This window comes from Periplaneta americana, chromosome 14, assembly GCF_040183065.1.
Source record: "Periplaneta americana isolate PAMFEO1 chromosome 14, P.americana_PAMFEO1_priV1, whole genome shotgun sequence".
Classification (NCBI taxonomy): domain Eukaryota; kingdom Metazoa; phylum Arthropoda; class Insecta; order Blattodea; family Blattidae; genus Periplaneta; species Periplaneta americana.
Genome location: NC_091130.1, coordinates 123,382,673 through 123,403,730, shown reverse-complemented (window position 1 = coordinate 123,403,730; position 21,058 = coordinate 123,382,673). Strand labels below are relative to the sequence as shown.

Below are 21,058 nucleotides of genomic sequence, written 5' to 3'. Positions count from 1 at the left end.
CTTTCGCATTGTGTTTCAACTTTCTATAGAAGTAGAACTAGGTTACTGTCCTCATACCTCCATCTCTTTCTGAAGTGTTTGTACAAAGATTTTCCCTACGCTACCGGATTTACAATTAGAAAATAAAGTACTCTTGTGCTTTTAAATAAGCAATTTCCGAGGGAGGAATAATGTCGGAATTTTTAGTATGAGTTTTTATTAACAAAATAATAATTAATATCAACTACAACAGATTAATTTTAATCGACTAGGTTATTTGATTAAATGTTTTGATCGATTAATCGATTAAATACCACAGCACTACTTATTAGCACAGTTAAGTTATATACAGTTGCGAAGCTTGGAATGATTTTTTGCATTTCTCGCGACAGTTGCTAGCTGCTTGGAGCGCTGTGAGTACTAGGACTGTGTCACTGCCATCGTGATCTAATACAGGCCGTATGGAAAACCATGTGACTCGCTTAACCCGATCATGAACGGTGGCTTTTAAATCATATAAATTAGTTGGAATGCATAAAGAATAACATGTATTTCTCTAAAATGTAGTGTAATTGCAATAATAAAATTTAAAACAATGATTATGAGACACTTCAGACAAAATTCACTTGCGACTTAAGTTGAAATATTGTTTTTGATTTGAAAATTACGTTGTTCGTATGTGTAATACCTTCCTTTATTTGAATTAAATATTGCGCAATTCTTGTACATTCAGTTATGCACGATTCAATAATTTTCAGGTGCACCGCACGGATATTTAGATATGTTGAAATTATAGGTTATGTTTACTGTACCATTACTTCAATATTGGCATTTATACATTATAATTAAGCATAATGTCATTTATGATACCCCGGACATTCAATTTGTCTGTATTTTAATACTACAATTGAGTACGTACTGAATTATTGTATTTATCTACTTTCTAAGAGACGAAGTAACACAATTGTACGTACACTAATTTCATAGGAGTGGTATGATAAATCTTCTACTGGTATCTGCAATTAAGGAAGGTAGATATGCTAAATTAAAATAACAACATAATTTTTTTTATTAAACCTTAAAACAGCTTCCATTCTAAACCTAAAATGTTGATGCGAAGAGATTATGTTAAAATATAAAATTCTCTTCACAATAAAATAACACAGTTTTCTAATTATTTCTGCAAAAAATTATTCAATAAGAAGTAAACGGAACTTATGGACACATTACACTAAATAAAACTTGGTAATGATACGCAATAAAGTTAAAATATATTTCACTGAGCTCCATACATTGAAATAGAAAACCCGAACATACATCATCGTCTGCTCGGGAAAAGGTCTCTGCTGAGGAGATAGTAGCGATCCTGGTGGTCAGCAACTATCTATGTTTGCATATTTATTAAGCACTGAGCTTCGCAACTGTATATACTAAACTGTGTTATTAGGTTTAAACCTACTTTCGGGCAGTTGACTAAACAACAACGAGCCATATTTCAAACGCTTATTTGAGGTAGAATTTAATCTCCAGCCGATCGACAAACAATACACCAGTAGTGAATAAATATGTAGTCTACTAGTCGTTAAAGCTTAACTGAAGAATATTGCTGGAGAACCTTTTAAGTGTAGTGTAAATATTCGTAATTTAAATATGTATTGTATTGATTAAGGCTGGTTGAGTGGAAGAGAAGGCCTCATGGCCTTAACTCTGCCAGCGAAAATAGAACATTATTATTATTATTATTATTATTATTATTATTATTATTATTATTATTATTATTATTATTATTATTATTATTATTAACTTTCATAAATAAGCTACTGTAATTTCTTAGCTACGTTTTAGTTGTTTAAAATTACTTGAATACTCTTTCGTGGCTAATTTTGAGGTTATGAAAGCCACATGAGCTTTTATTCCTGCATACAGAATTTAATAAATGCAGTACCTCGGTACGTGACATCGATGTTAAGACGACATAAAGCCTCTCTCCTCGACGCACGACACGTGTCGAGCCAAAATGATGGTAACTATAACAAGATGTGTGTGATGTATGTTCGGAGACACTTATCCTGTGTAAGCCCCCCAGCGCCACGCTACGCTGCACTGCACTCGACGGCATCGTGACGTATTGACGCACCACGTCGTTCCAAGCCTACTCCCAGAGCTCCAAAATATAAGTCGAGAGATGAGGTATTGTGAAGAAGAAAAAGTTCTTAAGGATTCTCACTTTATACGAATTCAGGTCCACAATATGTATTTTAGAAAGGTCTTCCGCCCGTTTTCAATCATAGTTGTTACATGTAGACCACATAAATTGAAAGCCCCATGTTTAAATAAAGAACCTACAAAATTATATGTATTCGAAAGTACATTCTAAAATGCATCACTCGTTCAGATAGTAGTCTGCGGAAAAGGAAAAAACTATTGAAATGGTAATCAGTATCATTGTGCATGTGAATACAATACAGTACGTTAAAGTATCTAATGGGACAACTGACACAGTCTGATCGTGAAAATTTAATGATGCATATACAAATAAAATAGTGTTAAGTATAGAAATAGACTGAAGGATGATGGATGCATATGAAAATAAAGCAATTTGTGTTAAGTCTGTAGCTGATTGACTAGACATAAATTGAAAGATGTTGGATGCATAATATGCAAATAAAATAATCCGTGTTAAGTGTATTGCTGATTGACTAGATAAAGACTGAAGGATGGTGGATGCAAATAAAATAGTATTAAATGTATTGCTGGTTGACTTGATATAGACTGAAGGATGGTGGATGCAAATAAAATAGTATTAAGTGTATTGCTGGTTGACTAGATATAGATTGAAGGATGATGGATACAAATAAAATGGTATTAAGTGCATTGCTGATTGACTATAACCTTTTCGCTCTAAGAAAAATCCTAATATGAACAATAGCACGTGACTAAAGTGAGGCTTCATTGGCCGCTGTTTGGCGCCATAGATTCTCAGTACGTGTTCCCGCCCACTGTTGTACATTCTGTTTCATGTTAAACATTTCCCGTTACTCGTCAAGTAGGCCTAACCTCACTACTATGCATTCGTTTGCTTAGGAAACATTTACTTTATAATTACTATAATTAAAATTCACATACCTTATTATATACATTTAAGACTATTTGCTTTTCTTCGCTTTTGAGAGGGTTTCCACTATAACAACACATACCGAGGATGCAGAAGCCATACTTCAGTACCACGTGCTTACGTGAACAACTACGAGGTCAAGTGACGCCAGCTTGTTACAAGAACAGACTACCTCGGTATTACTGTTGGTATTCACCCGCGTTCATAGTACATAACAAAATATAAAAGTAGCTTTTTTTTTACATAGCGTTTTACATATGAGCGAAGTTAAATGTTTCATTGTATTTAACAACTAGAATTCAATTTTTTATTTTAAAATAGTACAAGATTGTGGTTTCCAGATACGAACTATATTTTCCTGTGTCATGTGAGTGTTTCGACTGGCAGCCAATCACGGGTATGGCAGCAATGTGTTTATGTTTACATTAGGATTTTTCTTACAGCGGAAACAGTATTGATATAGACTGAAGGATGGTGGATGCAAATAAAATAATATTAAGTCTATTGCTGATTGACTAGATATAGACTGAATGATGGTGAATGCAAATAAAAGAGTGTTAAGTGTATTGCTGGTTGACTAGATATAGACTGAAGGATGGTGGATGCAAATAAAATAGAGTTAAGTGTATTGCTGGTTGACTAGATATAAACTGATGGATGGTGGATGCAAATAAAATAGTATTAAGTGTGTTGCTGGTTGACTACATATAGACTGAACGATGGTGGATGCAAATAAAATAGTGTTAAGTGTATTGCTGGTTGACTAGATATAGACTGAAGGATGGTGGATGCAAATAAATTAGTGTTAAGTGTATTGCTGGTTGACTAGATATAGACTGAGGGATGGTGGATGCAAATAAAATAGTGTTAAGTGTATTGCTGGTTGACTAGATATAGACTGAAGGATGGTGGATGCAAATAAAAGTGTTAAGTGTATTGCTGGTTGACTAGATATAGACTGAAGGATGGTGGATGCAAATAAATTAGTGTTAAGTGTATTGCTGGTTGACTAGATATAGACTGAAGGATGGTGGATGCAAATAAATTAGTGTTAAGTGTATTGCTGGTTGACTAGATATAGACTGAAGGATGGTGGATGCAAATAAAATAGTGTTAAGTGTATTGCTGGTTGACTAGATATAGACTGAGGGATGGTGGATGCAAATAAATTAGTGTTAAGTGTATTGCTGGTTGACTAGATATAGACTGAAGGATGGTGGATGCAAATAAATTAGTGTTAAGTGTATTGCTGGTTGACTAGATATAGACTGAAGGATGGTGGATGCAAATAAATTAGTGTTAAGTGTATTGCTGGTTGACTAGATATAGACTGAAGGATGGTGGATGCAAATAAATTAGTGTTAAGGGTATTGCTGGTTGACTAGATATAGACTGAAGGTTGGTGGATGCAAATGAAATAGTAATAAGTGTATTGCTGGTTGACTAGATATAGACTGAAGGATGGTGGATGCAAATAAATTAGTGTTAAGTGTATTGCTGGTTGACTACATTTAGACTGAAGGACGGTGGATGCAAATGCAAATATAATAATATATTTAGTGCAAGGCTGACTGATTAAATGTTGGTGAATGGATAGATAGATATGTAAATAATACAATATTAATGCATTAAATATAGAGCTGTTTGATTAAATATGAATGAATGGATGCTTGCATACATGGAGGATGCATATGAATACATTTGTACAAAAACAGCCCTAGTAAATTCTAATGAACTTGAGTTAAGGATATATTTGCTGCTATTTCAAATGTTTATAGACTTTAAAAATGACGATGTCAGGTGCAATAGCCACAAGGATAAACACCAGTTTTACGGAAACAGCTGACATATGTTGTTCTATTTATTTTTATTGTTCTCCTGAAAAGTAGCAATTTTGGCAAGGGTTGTTTTTGTAATAATGTCTTCATCTGGTATACATAAATTATTAATGTATTAAGTGCAGGAGTGATTCATGAAAAAAATAGTGATAATAATAGCAATGTAAATAGTAATAATAATAATAATAATAATAATAATAATAATAATAATAATAATGATTTATATTTTTATCTGGCAGAGTTAAGGACGTAAGGCCTTCTCTTCTACTCAACTAGTGGACTGACGAAAGGATGGATGGATGGATGGATGAATGGGTGAGTGGGTGGGTTGGTTTGTGAGTGAATAGTTGATGAATATGTAAATAAAGTAGATAATTCATTAAGTTTGTGGCTGAGTGATTAAATGACTGACAAAAAGGCAGAGGAGCAGATAGGTAGGCAGATAAATAAATAAATAAATAAATAAATAAATAAATAAATAAATAAATAAATAAATAAATAAATAAATAAATAACAAAAAGAAAATGACTAAAAATTCAACACACTATTGAGTTAATGAGTGAGTGAATGAGGGATAAGTGAGGGAGTGAGTGAGTAAATAAAATAAATAAAGAATGAATGACTAAATAAATTAATTAATATTAAGACCTATCATTCTCTTCAATAATTTTAAAGTATGCACTTCCGCAATTGTTCAGAATGACAGCAGCATATATCTTCTACGTTACAAGATTGATGTAATTACCATTTTGAGTGATTTCATCCCAAGGCTACTAACGAATAGGACATAGAAGCCCTTGTCTTGAAAGTCCTAGACTGTGGAAAGTCCTATAAGTCTGGTGAACTGAATACGAAATGAGGGGAGTGATAATTCGATCAGTAAACACAATTATTCTCCTCCCCAAGTGTCTTCTTTCTCCGGTGAGGTACGGAATCGGAAAGGTCAACAATTGAAGAATCCATTAAATGATTACGAATTCTAATGGATTTCTTAACACATTCCAAGTATCCAAATGGTCGTCAAATACAGACATTGAATTTACTCTCAACGTTAGGTTCTCTTTAGTTATCTCTCATTCTTTCATTATTTTCGTGAATTTAATTTAATTTCACTTTACTAAGAATACAATACGAAACGTTCCGATAAGATCAAAATGAAATACAAAACTAACTAAACTCCTAAATGAAGGATTTGCAATGCACTGAGGAAGAATATGAATAATTGTTAAAGAATTATAATGAAACCGATTTCCGCTGAGAATCTGAAATGTTTATCTATTTATGCAGTACCTACGAGTACATTCAATTCTTTTGCATTCGTAAGCAATTTGGTACACAGTTTAGGACATACATACATACATACATACATACATACATACATACATACATACATACAAATATAATCTAAGGGTAAAAAAATAATAAAGTTTTACATATGGCTAATTTTAGGTATAAAATAATTATTCAAGTTTTTAGGTAAGCTATAGGATAAAAATTGACTAAGATAAGATGTATTTGATTTTCATATTATGGAAATATGTAAGATAATCATCAGAACTAGTTATTATAAGCAAAGTATGACACAATATTGTAATTTTAAATGTAAATTAACCAAGGCATGTATATAGAAATTTCAAGCTTATAAGTCTAGCCTTGAAATTAGTTAATGTGATGTGCAAATTCAACTCTCGTATTATGGAAAAGCAAATTGTAGCATAATATTGTAATTACAAATGTAAATTATTCAGTATAATGCATGTAATATTACTATGTAATGGGGCATGCAGTTGATGTTCTCAATAAAATAATACATACATACATACATACATACATACATACATACATACATACATACATACATACATACATACATACATACATAACTTCTTTCGATAAATTTTTGTGGCTCAGGTTAAATGAGAGGAAAAAGTTACATTCCCTTTCTCTCTTTTACCGAATTTTGCACACCTCTGCTCCCTCTTACTTATTTGTTCGATTCCACAATATTTCTCGCTATCAGAACTTAAATACTCGTCACAATATGATAACACGCTAGAAATACCACTCCAGACATCATCTCTTTATTCTCCATGTTTCACTGTTGCTACTTCTCGTTACTGGAATTCTCCGCCGCGTGAAGTCAAGGGCTGCCGAACTTTAATTTCTTTTACATGTAAATTAGAAAAACTTCCTATCATAAGTTGCCAGACCTAACGTGTTGCAAATATTTAATGCAATGTATTCCACTGTATTTATTTTTATTTTTTGTTTCTTATTTTTATTGTGTAATCATGTAAATCGTGTTTATTTATGACTTAACACCAATATATATCGCATTGTGTTGTTTTATTATTATTATTATTACTACTACTACTATCATTATTATTATTATTATTATTATTATTATTATTATTATTATTATTATCATTATTATATCTTTTTTATTGTGTGCATTTTATTCTGTTGTCGGTTTCTGGTTTAATTATGTGAATCCTACTTACTTGTAATCTAATACTAATATGTATTCCAATGTGTTTATTTTTATTTTTACTGTGTACATTTTTTTTATTGAATTATCGGCTTCTGTTTTTGTGTGATTCGTATTTGATTCTAACAACATTAATATGTATTCCACTATGTTTATTTTTATTTTGTGAGGTAAATTTTTATGTAACTACCTCTTTTGATCTCAATATGTAGGGGAATATGGGACAGGACGGGGAAGGGGGGCAGGACGGGATATAGCCTCTATCTTCCCAACAAGTAGTGCAATCTACCGAATTTTTTTTTAGAACTTCGTCAACTCATGTAAATATATCATCACACAACACTTACTGCCATTCCTTGCATCTGTTGTATGTTATTCGGTTGCTGCATCATATTGTATCATTCATTTGCAAATTTAAAATGTTGTCTTGTCACACGTAAGTAGAAATGAGATTTATTTAGATAATCTATTTTAATGTTATATTATAGAGTGCTTACCTGGCTTTTAATTCCGAAACTTTCTTAAATTTCGTGCGTTATTTTTCCTGCCAAAACCTCATAACTTAGAAATTGTGACTGTGGGGCAAAACGGGGTGGGGCATAACAGGGCAGTACGTCCTGCCCCACGTCATATTTAATTAAATTTCACCTCCTGTAATGGGTTGTTCGTTCTGTTGTTTGTCAGAAGAAGGTTGGACTAGATCCGTATCATGTCTGAAATGGGCTCACAATTGTTGTGCAGGAGTAGACAGTGAAGACGAGGATGCCACGCACATTTGCGTATTTTGCGAATGACTTTTTCTCCAGTAAACTTGTAAATTGTTGCAGTATTCACACTTTCAGTATATAATTTTTGTTACTTTTGCCATTTAATTATTAAAAAAAATAGATACCCCATTTTTCCCCATACGTGGGGCAGAAAGGGACAAAACACACATTTCGAAAAAACTAATTTATTTTAAGGTTATAAGGACCGGATTTCACTCGAAGTGCATTTTTTTTTTACTTGTTTACAGTGTCATAAAAGCATATATGTCATAAAACCCATACATTTACATTATTTGATACCAAATAAAAACATTCAAACATTAACTACCCAGTCCTGCCCCATGTTCCCCTATCTAAATCGTATCAGTATGTAATTACTTAATTCCGATCCAGTTGTATGTTCGACTATGTTTTGCAAGTTATAATCCTGGTTGAATGTAAGAGAAAGTCTTACGGCCTTAGTTCTGCCAGGTTAAATAAAGCCATTATTATTATTATTATTATTATATTATCATTATCATTATTATTATTATTATTATTATTATTATTATTATTATTATTATTATTATTATTATTACATATACCGGCGTTATATGGAAGTGGTAATTTTTTAATGAAAAAGATAGAGTTCAACTTTGTCGTTTGAATATGAAAGGAATACGCACAATATCGACAAAACCTACTCTGTAAGAAACCGATCCCTGGTACTTTAGATCAGTCGTGCTCACAGAGGGCAACCTACACTCAGTCACGTGAAGCTAGGGCAGGCCGAGGTGCATTTCGTGTGATGACGTAACAGCTCACTAGCTCGAGCTTTTCCCCAGCTGATCGATCGATAATGAACGTTCGGGTTACTTAAAGGCCATTTGTAAGTATTATTATTATTTTTATTATTATTATTATTATTATTATTATTATTATTATTAATAGCGACAGGATTTCTATGTAATATCAAGGTGTGAAATATGTACATATATATGTAAGAAAAATATGTACAAAAGTATGTAAAATCATGAAAATATTTAATATCAATATATGCGTTGGTTTGTATTGTAAAGCCTAGATATTTGTAGTGTATACGTAGATGAAATTATTAGGGATCATCAGTGCGGTTTTAGGCGTAATAGATCGACTATTGATCAGATTTTTTGTATTCGACAGATAATGGAGAAAAAATGGGAGTATAAGGGTACAGTACATCAGTTATTCATAGATTTCAAAAAGGCATATGACTCGGTTAAGAGGGAAGTATTATATGATATTCTTATTGAATTTGGTATTCCCAAGAAACTAGTTCGATTAATTAAAATGTGTCTCAGAGAAACATACAGCAGAGTCCGTATAGGTCAGTTTCTATCTGATGCTTTTCCAATTCACTGCGGGCTAAAGCACTATCACCTTTACTTTTTAACTTCGCTTTAGAATATGCCATTAGGAAAGTTCAGGATAACAGGCAGGGTTTGGAATTGAACGGGTTACATCAGCTTCTTGTCTATGCGGATGACGTGAATATGTTAGGAGAAAATCCACAAATGATTAGGGAAAACACGGAAATTTTACTTGAAGCAAGTAAAGCGATATGTTTGGAAGTAAATCCCGAAAAGACAAAGTATATGATTATGTCTAGTGACCATAATATTGTACGAAATGGAAATATAAACATTGGAGATTTATCCTTCGAAGGGGTGGAAAAATTCAAATACTTTGGAGCAACAGTAACAAATATAAATGACACTCGGGAGGAAATTAAACACAGAATAAATATGGGAAATGCGTGTTATTATTCGGTTGAGAAGCTTTTATCATCTAGTCTGCTGTCAAAAAATCTGAAAGTTAGAATTTATAAAACAGTTATATTACCGGTTGTTCTCTATGGTTGTGAAACTTGGACTCTCACTCTGAGAGAGGAACATAGGTTAAGGGTGTTTGAGAATAAGGTGCTTAGGAAAATATTTGGGGCTAAGCGGGATGAAGTTACAGGAGAATGGAGAAAGTTACACAACGCAGAACTGCACGCATTGTATTCTTCACCTGACATAATTAAGAACATTATATCCAGACGTTTGAGATGGGCAGGGCATGTAGCACGTATGGGCGAATCCAGAAATGCATATAGAGTGTTAGTTGGGAGACCGGAGGAAAAAGACTTTTGGAGAGGCCGAGACGTAGATGGGAGGATAATATTAAAATGGATTTGAGGGAAGTGGGATATGATGATAGAGACTGGATTAATCTTGCACAGTATAGGGACCGATGGCGGGCTTATGTGAGGGCGGCAATGAACCTTCGGGTTCCTTAAAAGCATTAGTAAGTAAGTAAGTAAGGTACAAATTTTAATTTTCTGTTCTTCATGACGATTTCTACCGTTTCTGGTGCTCTTCCGCCGTTTCAGAGTGTCATTATTTCTGTCTTGTCCACATTTATATCAAATTTGTATTTATTGCATTATGCGTATGAGATTATTCCCTCCTTGATTTTTACAATACAGAGTAGTTGTATGAGAAAGGTTCCCTTTTATTCACTCATATTTACAATGGGCGGTAAGGAGTGAGTGCCTCTTTTACTTCTTGGAACTTAGATGTTATGTTTCGTCCCGAAATATATCCTTTGTCGGGTAGGTAAAAAGGCTTATTTAAAATTGTAAACTTCCCCAGCAGCAGTTTTCTTATTCCTTTTAAAGAAGTAAAAATGGATAAAACGCCTAAATATGTAGATTTATGTAATACCAAGCCATAATATGTAAAATGGGGTAAATATGTAGAAAGATGTATCAAATTTTAATATATATTCTAGTAATGGTGATTAAAAGATTCGCAAAGATTTGTTATTTATATACGATTAGGTTCAAAAGAATATAATAGCTATGTAATTACATAAAAATCCGGTCCCTAATTATTACTATTATTATTATTATTATTATTATTATTATTATTATTATTATTATTATTATTATTATTATTATCATTATTAGCATATTCCATATTTAGTTGCAATTTTCCTGCATTTTTATTCGTAACAGGTACAAATTTAATCTTACAACACGAAGCAAGATATATAGCTTCTATGATTACCAAATTAATTGAAGGATAAAAATTATTAATTTCGATCTAAAAGTTGATCAGCACGGTACAATATGGTTTCTATATGTTGAACTTTCCCTGCATTCATGCAGCATACAAGACAACTCATCAGAAAATGGAAGACAATATGTAAGAACAGACGTACCTCTTCAACCGCTCGGAAGACTCGCAGCAGGTTGAGGCCGGCCAGCTTCTTGAGATCTTCCTCACTCCAAGTAGGGTCCTCGAGTAGAGCTGCGAGCAGCTGTGGATACTTGGACACGTCCTCCAACCCCTGCGGTGTGCTGCAACAAGTCCCCAAGTAACTCCACCGGCAGTACTTAGCCCTCTTATTTGTTTCTGTACTCACAGCAGTTCGAGGGAAGACTCTCACGTCTAGACAATTTCCGATACTGAAACTTGTCTCAGGCAACTCAACTCCATGCTGCGAATATTTCGCAGAGGATTTGATTTACCTTATATGCATCTTTAAATTTAGGTGACATTATTGCCATCACAAATAATATTAATGTAAATATGAAAAGATCTTTCTTTACCCACAAAATAAATAGTAATTTAATTTTTTCTTGAATCAGGTAATTTATACAAGGTTGAAGTGAAATAATCCTACAGATTTTGAGAGGGAACAGTTCATGTTGTATGTAACAAATTTAGGTGACTTTTTTCTTCGTAAATAGTATTAGTGTGAATAGGAAAATATCTTCCTTTACCCACAAAATATATAGTATTTCAATTATATTTTACATCAGTTAATTTATACAAGGTGGAAGTGAAAAAATCCTGCAGATTTTGAGAGGGAACAGTTCATGTTGTATGTAACAAATTTAGGTGACATTATTTTCTTGGTAAATAGTATTAGTGTGAATAGGAAAATATCTTCCATTACCCACAAAATATATAGTATTTCAATTATATTTTAAATCAGATAATTTATACAAGGTGGAAGTGAAATAATCCTGCAGATTTTGAAAGCGAATAGTTCATGTTGTATGTAAGAAATTTAGGTGACATTATTTTCTTCGTAAATAGTATTATTGTAAATGGGAAAATATCTTTCTTTACCCACAAAATAAATAGTAATTTAATTATTTCTTAAATCAGATAATTTATACAGGATGGAAGTGAAATAATCCTGCAGATTTTTAGAGCGAATAGCACATGTTTATGTAACAAATTTAGGTGACATTATTTTCTTCGTAAATAGTATTAGAGTAAATAGGAAAAGATCTTTCTTTACCCACAAAATATAGAGTAAATCAATTATATCTTAAATCAGGTAATCTGTACAGGATGGAAGTAAAATAATCCTGCAGATTTTCAGACGGAATAGCTCATGTTTATGTAACAAATTAAGGAGACATTATTTTCATTGTAAATAGTATTAGTGTAAATAGGAAAAGATCTTTCTTTACCCACAAAATAAACAGTAATTTAATTATATCTGAAATCAGGTAATTTATACAGGGTGGAAGTGAAATAATCCTGCAGATTTTCAGACGGAATAGCTCATGTTTATGTAACAAATTTAGGTGACATTATTTTCATTGTAATTAGTATTAGTGTAAATAGGAAAAGATCTTTCTTAACCCATAAAATAAATAGTAATTTAATTATATCTTAAATCAGGTAATTTATACAGGATGGAAGTGAAATAATCCTGCAGATTTTCAGACGGAATAGCTCATGTTTATGTAACAAATTTAGGTGACATTATTTTCATTGTAAATAGTATTAGTGTAAATAGGAAAAGATCTTTCTTTACCCACAAAATAAACAGTAATTTAAATATATCTTAAATCAGGTAATTTATACAGGGTGGAAGTGAAATAATCCTGCAGATTTTCAGAGCGAATAGCTCGTGCTGTATGTAACAAAAAGTGTAATATCTTATTAAAGGAAAGTAATAGTTTTCTACGAAAAAAAACACACATGTTTATCAGCCTCTTATTCGGTAACTATTGCAAGTAAGGTCGTGATTTTTGTTAATATGGACAGAAAATCTAATACAAATAATATAGCCTTCCCTTATTTCAAATAGCGTGGAAATTTTTCGTACAAATTTAATTAAAGAAGAGCACAAATTTCAAGCAACTGAAGATGCAGCCAGATTACAAAGTTGTAGCTTAGATCTTATATGTAACAGAGAGGTAATCGCTATGTTAAAATCGTTTGCACTTTGAAGAGAACAACCGACAGGATCGCCACCCGTCCGCCGTAAACGAACACGAGATGGCAGTACAGTCGCTAATGCAATTCAAATGGGAATTATGACGTTACTCCTTATGTAACAACTAGATGGCAGCGTAGCAAACCTGACAAAAGTTGTTGACGTCAAAGTCTATAAAGCCGACCTATCTGGGGTATATATGATCTAGGGTTGTAGACAGAGAGGAAAGTGAGAGTAGCTCACGTAGAAGAGAGACTTGAATTCGTTGGCCTATTACATCTGTATTACGATAAGAAGGGTGACTGTGTTAGCTACGATGTTTCAAGACTGCCAAAACTTCCAACTTAATATTCCAATTAATCGTGCACTTAATCACAAAACGTAGGCCTAATATTTGATTTCCATTCATTTAAGTGTATCCTGTAGTCCCTTTAAATCTGCAGGATTATTTCATTTCCACTCTGTATAATAACTCATGATTGTGATGTACTTGTAGTTTATGAAAAACGCAGCAGACAAAATTATAATAAGTAATCTTAACTAAAATCCATAACTCCATGGTGTCACCACGGGTACAACTGTGGTATGAAGAATTGTTATAAACATGGATCCAATGTTCAATGGTTGTAGTGTTATCACTATTTATGTGCTGATTTTTTAATTCGTTATTTTACGACGCTTTATCAACTGCTATGCTTATCTAGCGTATGAATGAGATGAAGGTGATAATACCAGCAAAATGAGTCCGGGGTCTAGCGACTAAAGTTGTCTAGCATTTGCTCTTAAACAGTTGTGGGATAACCCCGGAAAAATCCTTAACCAAGTAACTTGTCCCGAACAGGATTTGAACCCGGGCCCTCTCGTTCACGTTCAGACATGCTAACCGTTACTCCACAGCGGTTGACTCATATGCCGATAAAATATAATTTTTCTCACTCAAATTTTGAAATCAAACTGAAAAATTAGTTTCAAATAAGAATTTAAACATGCTAAAGCTAAGAAATATCGTCTTGAGTTATCACAATCAGGTTCAATTTTATTGGAGGTTAAGAGTTGCAAGAAACAGCTGACAGAGGGAGAGTTGTATCTTTCCATATTGTGATGACTCAGCTGTGACAGTTACAGACGATTTGGTCAATACATTTCTGCTGATGTCGCAAATAAAAGACAAGAAACTAGAGACTGTGTAGAATATGAAAATAAAAAAAAACTGAACTGGACTCTACTGAACAATGAATATATGAATTCATCGTCTATACTACAAGAACTCATAATGTATTGAATTGAATTATTTATTGCGATATTACAAGAAATAACACTGATAGGTGTGGATATCGCTGTTTTGTACCATAGCAGCAAAACCAAAAATAATTCCACCTCAAAGTCCACAGTGCTTATATACAGTAAATAACACTGGACAACAAATTTAAACTTCGTTTCTGTCCTTTACATGAAACTATGTAATTTTAACTAAATGACAGGTGAAAACCAAAATTTTCTAACATATAGCATTTTTATGGTGCACGCGTTTCACTTATTTACACAAGTTTGTTACACTAGCACATAAAACAACCTTTATTTGGCCAAAATTCACGAATTAAAATGTATTTTTTTTGTTTTTTACGTTTGTAGACAGCTTCTGCTATCTCTCTGTTGAGTGACCAGCAATATTCAGCCAGCATACTTCCACCTTCCACTGAAGCGCTATTCGACGGTAGATATTTCTTGATGAAACCTGTCCCCGTGTTCATCGCTTACAGCACCAAGGTTTTTTGGAAAGAAGTCCTGGTGGATGTCAAGAAAGTGTACTAGTGACATGTTGCATCCCATAAGGTGAATTTTTTTATTTTAGTAGGTTATTTTAAGACGCTTTATCAACATCTAAGGTTATTTAGCGTCTGAATGAGATGAAGGTGATAATGCCGGTGAAATGAGTCCGGGGTCCAACACCGAAAGTTACGCAGCATTTGCTCATATTGGGTTGAGGGAAAACCCCGGAAAAACCCTCAACCAGGTAACTTGTCCCGACTGGGAATCGAATCCCGGCCACCTGGTTTCGCGGCTAGACGCGCTAACCGTTACTCCACAGGTGTGGACCATAAGGTGAAAGTAGTGCAACATTTCACTAACAATAAATAACTTTTTACAGATTCGTTTTTGCGACCACAAAATGCATCGAATACACATATTTTTATAATAAGGACAAATTTCGTGTTGTACAGTGTAATTATATCCGGGTGCTTGAAAATGGTAAATGTGTATGGCAACGCGAATGAAACTGTAAATACTAATTTAATTTTGTACACCTAGCGATAATTGGATGCACTTATGCAATATGGAACCAAGTCCAAAATACAGCTTTTGAGCTACAGCTGTTTTAGCAAATCGTTACAAATAAAATTCTACATCAATACTATTACGAAAGTAATGATTGCATTATTAACATTCTGAAATGCTCTTTCAGATCAATGGTGCAGCTCGCATCAGTATTTGACTCACACAGAGTAGAAGGCCAACATTGGATTTGGTTCCATATTGCTTATTGCAAAAATGAATATTGGCACTTGGTTCCTACTTGTGTGATTCAAATGAGAGAGAGATGAGGCAACATTCTAGTTCAAATCCATGTTTAACACTTTATTATTGGAAAACTAAACATCCGAGACACTAATTGTGAGATTACAAATAAAATTTTAAAAATATATATTCATTAGCATTTGTACAGACATTGACTTATCATTCCAAGGTGAAGTCAAGGTGACCATCGATTCCATCAACATCATCCTGTCCACACCTGTGGAGTAACGGCTAGCGCGTCTGGCCGCGACACCAGATGACCCAGGTTCGATTCCCGATCGGGGCAATTTACCTGGTTGAGGTTTTTCCGGGGTTTTCCCTCAAACCAATATGAGCAAATGCTGGATAACTTTCGGTGTTGCATCCTGTGCTCATTTCACCGGCATAATCACCTTCATCTCATTCAGACGCTAAATAACCTAGATGTTAATAAAGCGTCGTAAAATAACATACTGAAATAAAAATTCATTGGATTTTCTTCTGCAGTTAGATATTTGATACCTAAACATCTTCGGTTCTACAACTTTCTTTGATACATTAACACTACACTTGTTGCTATAATATAATATAATATAATATAATATAATATAATATAATATAATATAATATAATATAATATAATATAATATAATGTAATGTAATGTAATGTAATATAATATAATATGTAATGTAATGTAATATAATATAATATAATATAATATAATATAGTGTTATATAATATAATATCACTCCTATTAGCAAAAAATTGTATTCAAACTCCCATATTTACACAAAACAAACATGGGAACTGACAGCTTTGAGTTGGTTCTAAATTGCAAAACTCTGCACTATGGATTCTGTTTTTGGTGGTTGGTTCAGATTTCTCTATAGGGCAGCACGTTACAGATAGGAGTTGGTTCTATTTTGTATAAGAAACTATAGACATTAAGACACATTTTGCAATAGAAATCCAGATATTCATAAAATGGTGGTTGGTTCCATATTGCATAATTGTATCCAATTTAAGGGGGGAGGTACACCATTGGCCTGCGTCGCCTTGCATTTACATTTAACACGTGAAAGTGATCATCATAAATATATTCCTTTGTAATCCAGATTTATGATTGTTTCCATTTATTAATAAAATATTACTTAGTAGAATAGATTGAGACCACTAAAAACAATATAATATAATGTAATATAGAGTAGCCCCCAAACAGTGTACACTCTTCGTCCAGTAGCTTTGGAACAAATTGAGAAAAAATTCTCATTTCAGAGGAAATTATAGCTTAATGTTTCTGGCAGTGACCAGATGACCGCGCAGTTGTAGTGTAAAAACAAAATGGCGGATGCAAAGTTGTCGTTAGAACACCGCAAGGCGATTCGGAAGTGGTGTTTTGATTTGGAAGTGGTGTTTTGATTCGGAAGTGGTGTTTTGATTTGGAAGTGGTGTTTTGATTCGGAAGTGGTGTTTTGATTTGGAAGTGGTGTTTTGATTCGGAAGTGGTGTTTTGATTTGGAAGTGGTGTTTTGATTCGGAAGTGGTGTTTTGATTTGGAAGTGGTGTTTTGATTCGGAAGTGGTGTTTTGATTTGGAAGTGGTGTTTTGATTTGGAAGTGGTGTTTTGATTTGGAAGTGGTGTTTTGATTTGGAAGTGGTGTTTTAAGTTTGAAAACATTAGCGAGGTACGGCGACAATGGCGGAACGAGTTTCAAACAATACTGCCGACAAGTATAACAATTGCGCGTATCCGGCACAAATTCGGAGCTAGTGATACTGTTAATGATGTCCATAAAGTACATTCCTGGCGACCTGCAACAGCAACAACTGCAGCTAGCTCCGCAGCAGTAACAATTTACCAGTTCACCACAGAAGTCTGTAAAACAGTTTGCACGTGAAACCTGAGTCAGTCGATCAAGTGTACAGAGAATTTTGAAGACTGCAAAGTGGAAGGTGTACATTCCAAGACTGCTGCATGCAATGAATGAGGACGATCCTGATCGACGAATTGAGTACTGTGAGTGGTTTGAAAACGTGGGGAGTTTGCAGTGAACATTGTCTGGTCTGACGAAGCACAAATTAAACTGAATGGTACGTTTCGGTGCTAGTTCACTAGCTAGTACTGTAAAACGCCACAATTGCGTCTACTGGACCTCCGAAAATCCGCACATTTATCAGGAAAAAGCCGTAAATTTCCCAGGACTTAATGTGTGGTGTAATTTGTCCCCCGGGTTTGATTGTGCCGTTCTTCTTTGAAGGCACAGTTACCGGTGCGGTAAATCTCGAAATACTTCAGACAACAATTGTACCTGCCAACTGAGAGCTGTATGGAGCCGAGAGATTTTACCTGCAACAAGATGGAGGCCCGAAATGCGACTTATTATTCGGGTGAGTAGCTTTTAGCCTTTTCAAAAAAAATTATATTACCGCTTCTTCTGTAAGGTTGTGAAACTTAGACTCTCACTTTGAGAAAGGATCAGAGGTTAAGGGTGTTTGAGAATAAGGTGCTTAGGAAAATATTTGAGGCTAAGAGGGATGAAGTTACAGGAGAATGGAGAAAGTTACACAACACAGAGCTGCACGCATTGTATTCTTCACCTGACATAATTAGGAACATTAAATCCAGACGTTTGAGATGGGCAGGGCATGTAGTACGTATGGGGAATCCAGAAATGCATATAGAGTGTTAGTTGGGAGGCCGGAGGGAAAAGATCTTTGGGGAGGCCGAGACGTAGATGGGAGGATAATATTAAAATGGATTTGAGAGAGGTGTGATATGATGGTAGAGATAGGATGAATCTTGCTCAGGATAGGGTGCAATGGCGGGCTTATGTGAGGGCGGCAATGAACCCCCGGGTTCTTTAAAATCCATAAGTACATAAGTACAAGATAGAGCCCCAGTCCATTACCATCGAGATGTGAGGACGTATCTGGATGAAACTCTATCCGGACGATGGATAGGTCAAAGAGGTGCTGTCGAGTACCCATCACGGTCTCCTGACCTAACACCAAGTTCTACATATGGGAGACCTTAAAGGATGTTTTTATCAGGAAAAGCCAGCTACACTGGATGCGCTACGAGAACAAATCGAAATTTAGCGTCATGTGCAGCTATCGCACTTGACATGTTACAGAACGAGACGTTTATCTCAATTTGTTCCTAAGTTATTGATGAACAAACAATGTATTCCTTTTTTTTATGGATACTCTGTATGTAAAGTGTGAAATTTTTGCGATATAACTTTAACGTAATAGAAGAAATAAAAACACTACTTAATTATTTAAACTACATCCTTGTATTTATTTTATTATACTTTTTTTCTGTGGATTACTCGTGGTTTTGCTACACCTTCCTTACGCAGAAGGACGTAAAATAAATACGTATATGATATGAGAAAGTAAAGGTTCCTTTACTGGATTGGGTTCATATATTCTTCAGCAAATACTATTCGTATAAGCTATATATGGTTGAGTAGAAGTACATTTATCTATGAAGGAAAAACTCCAAGTGTTGTGTCAACAGTTGAACGCTTGTAAGAAGACAGAGTGGCAATAAGAAGAAATTCAATTGATTGAGTGAATTCCCCACCACTTTGTGCAAACACATGTTCCTCCCTCTACGAACGCGTATCATTTACTCCGAGTTTCCTTTTCTTATAACAGTGATATCAAGAGGCTGATATTTCACAGCTGTTTTATGTGGTCTAGTTTCTGTTAAATTTTTACTCCACATACACCCCTGTCGCAAATGTGTTCTGTATCTTCAAAATATAGGGTGGACCGTAAGTAATAGCGTTAATTTTAGGGGGTTAATCTTTGGGATATTTCAAACGAAAAAGTTTCATAGAATTTTCTTCGTATTTACTTCCTTTTCGAAATAAAAACTGTTTTATATGAAACATTTCATAGCGTGAATTCGGAAAGCCATTGATTGAATTCGCAATAAGCTCAGTCAGTTTAAGAGAGCAGTGTATTATGGTAATAAATGATTGAAAGAATTTTAGTTTTGTGCTTTAGCTGTCCAGACTGTCATGATATGATATGATAAGATATGATATGATATGATATATGATATGATATAGATATGATATGATATGATATGATATATGATATGATATTATAGATATGATATATGATATGATATTACAGATATGATATATGATATGATATATTATAGATATGATATATGATATGATATGATATATGATATGATATTATAGATATGATAGAAGATATGATATATGATATGATATGATATGATATGATATGATATGATATGATATGATATGATATGATATGATATGATATGATATGATATGATATGATATGATATGATATGATATATGTTATGATATGATATGAAGATAGTAACAGACGGCATACAACTTGTCGCATGGAAGAATGTATGATGTGCCATGAAAATCGTTCGCCAGGGATCATCTTCAAACAATGATAGACAAATGACTTTCCTTTCTCTTGTATTTGACACTATCAGAAATAAATAAACGGCAGTTGCTCACTTACGCTATGAGTTTAAAAATTCTCTACGAAAGCTGACGCACGCTGTATCTTCATGAGTAAATCTGTCGTTAGTATAAATTTGTGTTTCTTCAATTCTCCCAAATTAACTTTCCCTTGTATTTAATATATAATGTAACATCATGATATTCCAAGATTCACAATGGAACTCAAATGTATCTTCATGAGTAAATCTGTCGTTCAGTATAAATTTGTGTTTCTTCAATTCTCCCAAATTAACTTTCCCTTGTATTTAATATATAATGTAACATCATGATATTCCAAGATTCACAATGGAACTCAAATGTCTTGATATGTTATTTATAATGCCAGTAGTTAGTATTGTACATACACGTATATAACCTAATCTGTCATTATATCAAATTTCCAATAATATAACGAAATTATTTAACCATAGCACATCCTGAAAACTCAACTGAATTTCAAAACACACACCATTTTCGACACAATTGTCAAAACACTCCACCACAACAGGTAACCAGAAGATAGATCTGGACGTCAGTAGGCTTTGGACAATGAGGGACACCA

General features: G+C 33.7%; 1 protein-coding gene across 1 annotated transcript in view; it reads right to left on the bottom strand.

Moving 5' to 3' along the window:
• The window catches only part of LOC138713023 (dipeptidase 1-like), an 876,181-nt gene that overhangs the window by 6,497 nt on the left and 848,626 nt on the right, over positions 1 to 21,058 (bottom strand). Inside the window, exon 13 of the mRNA XM_069844705.1 lies at positions 11,413 to 11,551. Within this exon, the coding sequence (XP_069700806.1) occupies positions 11,413 to 11,551 (139 nt within the window). The remainder of the gene's footprint in view (positions 1 to 11,412; positions 11,552 to 21,058) is intronic.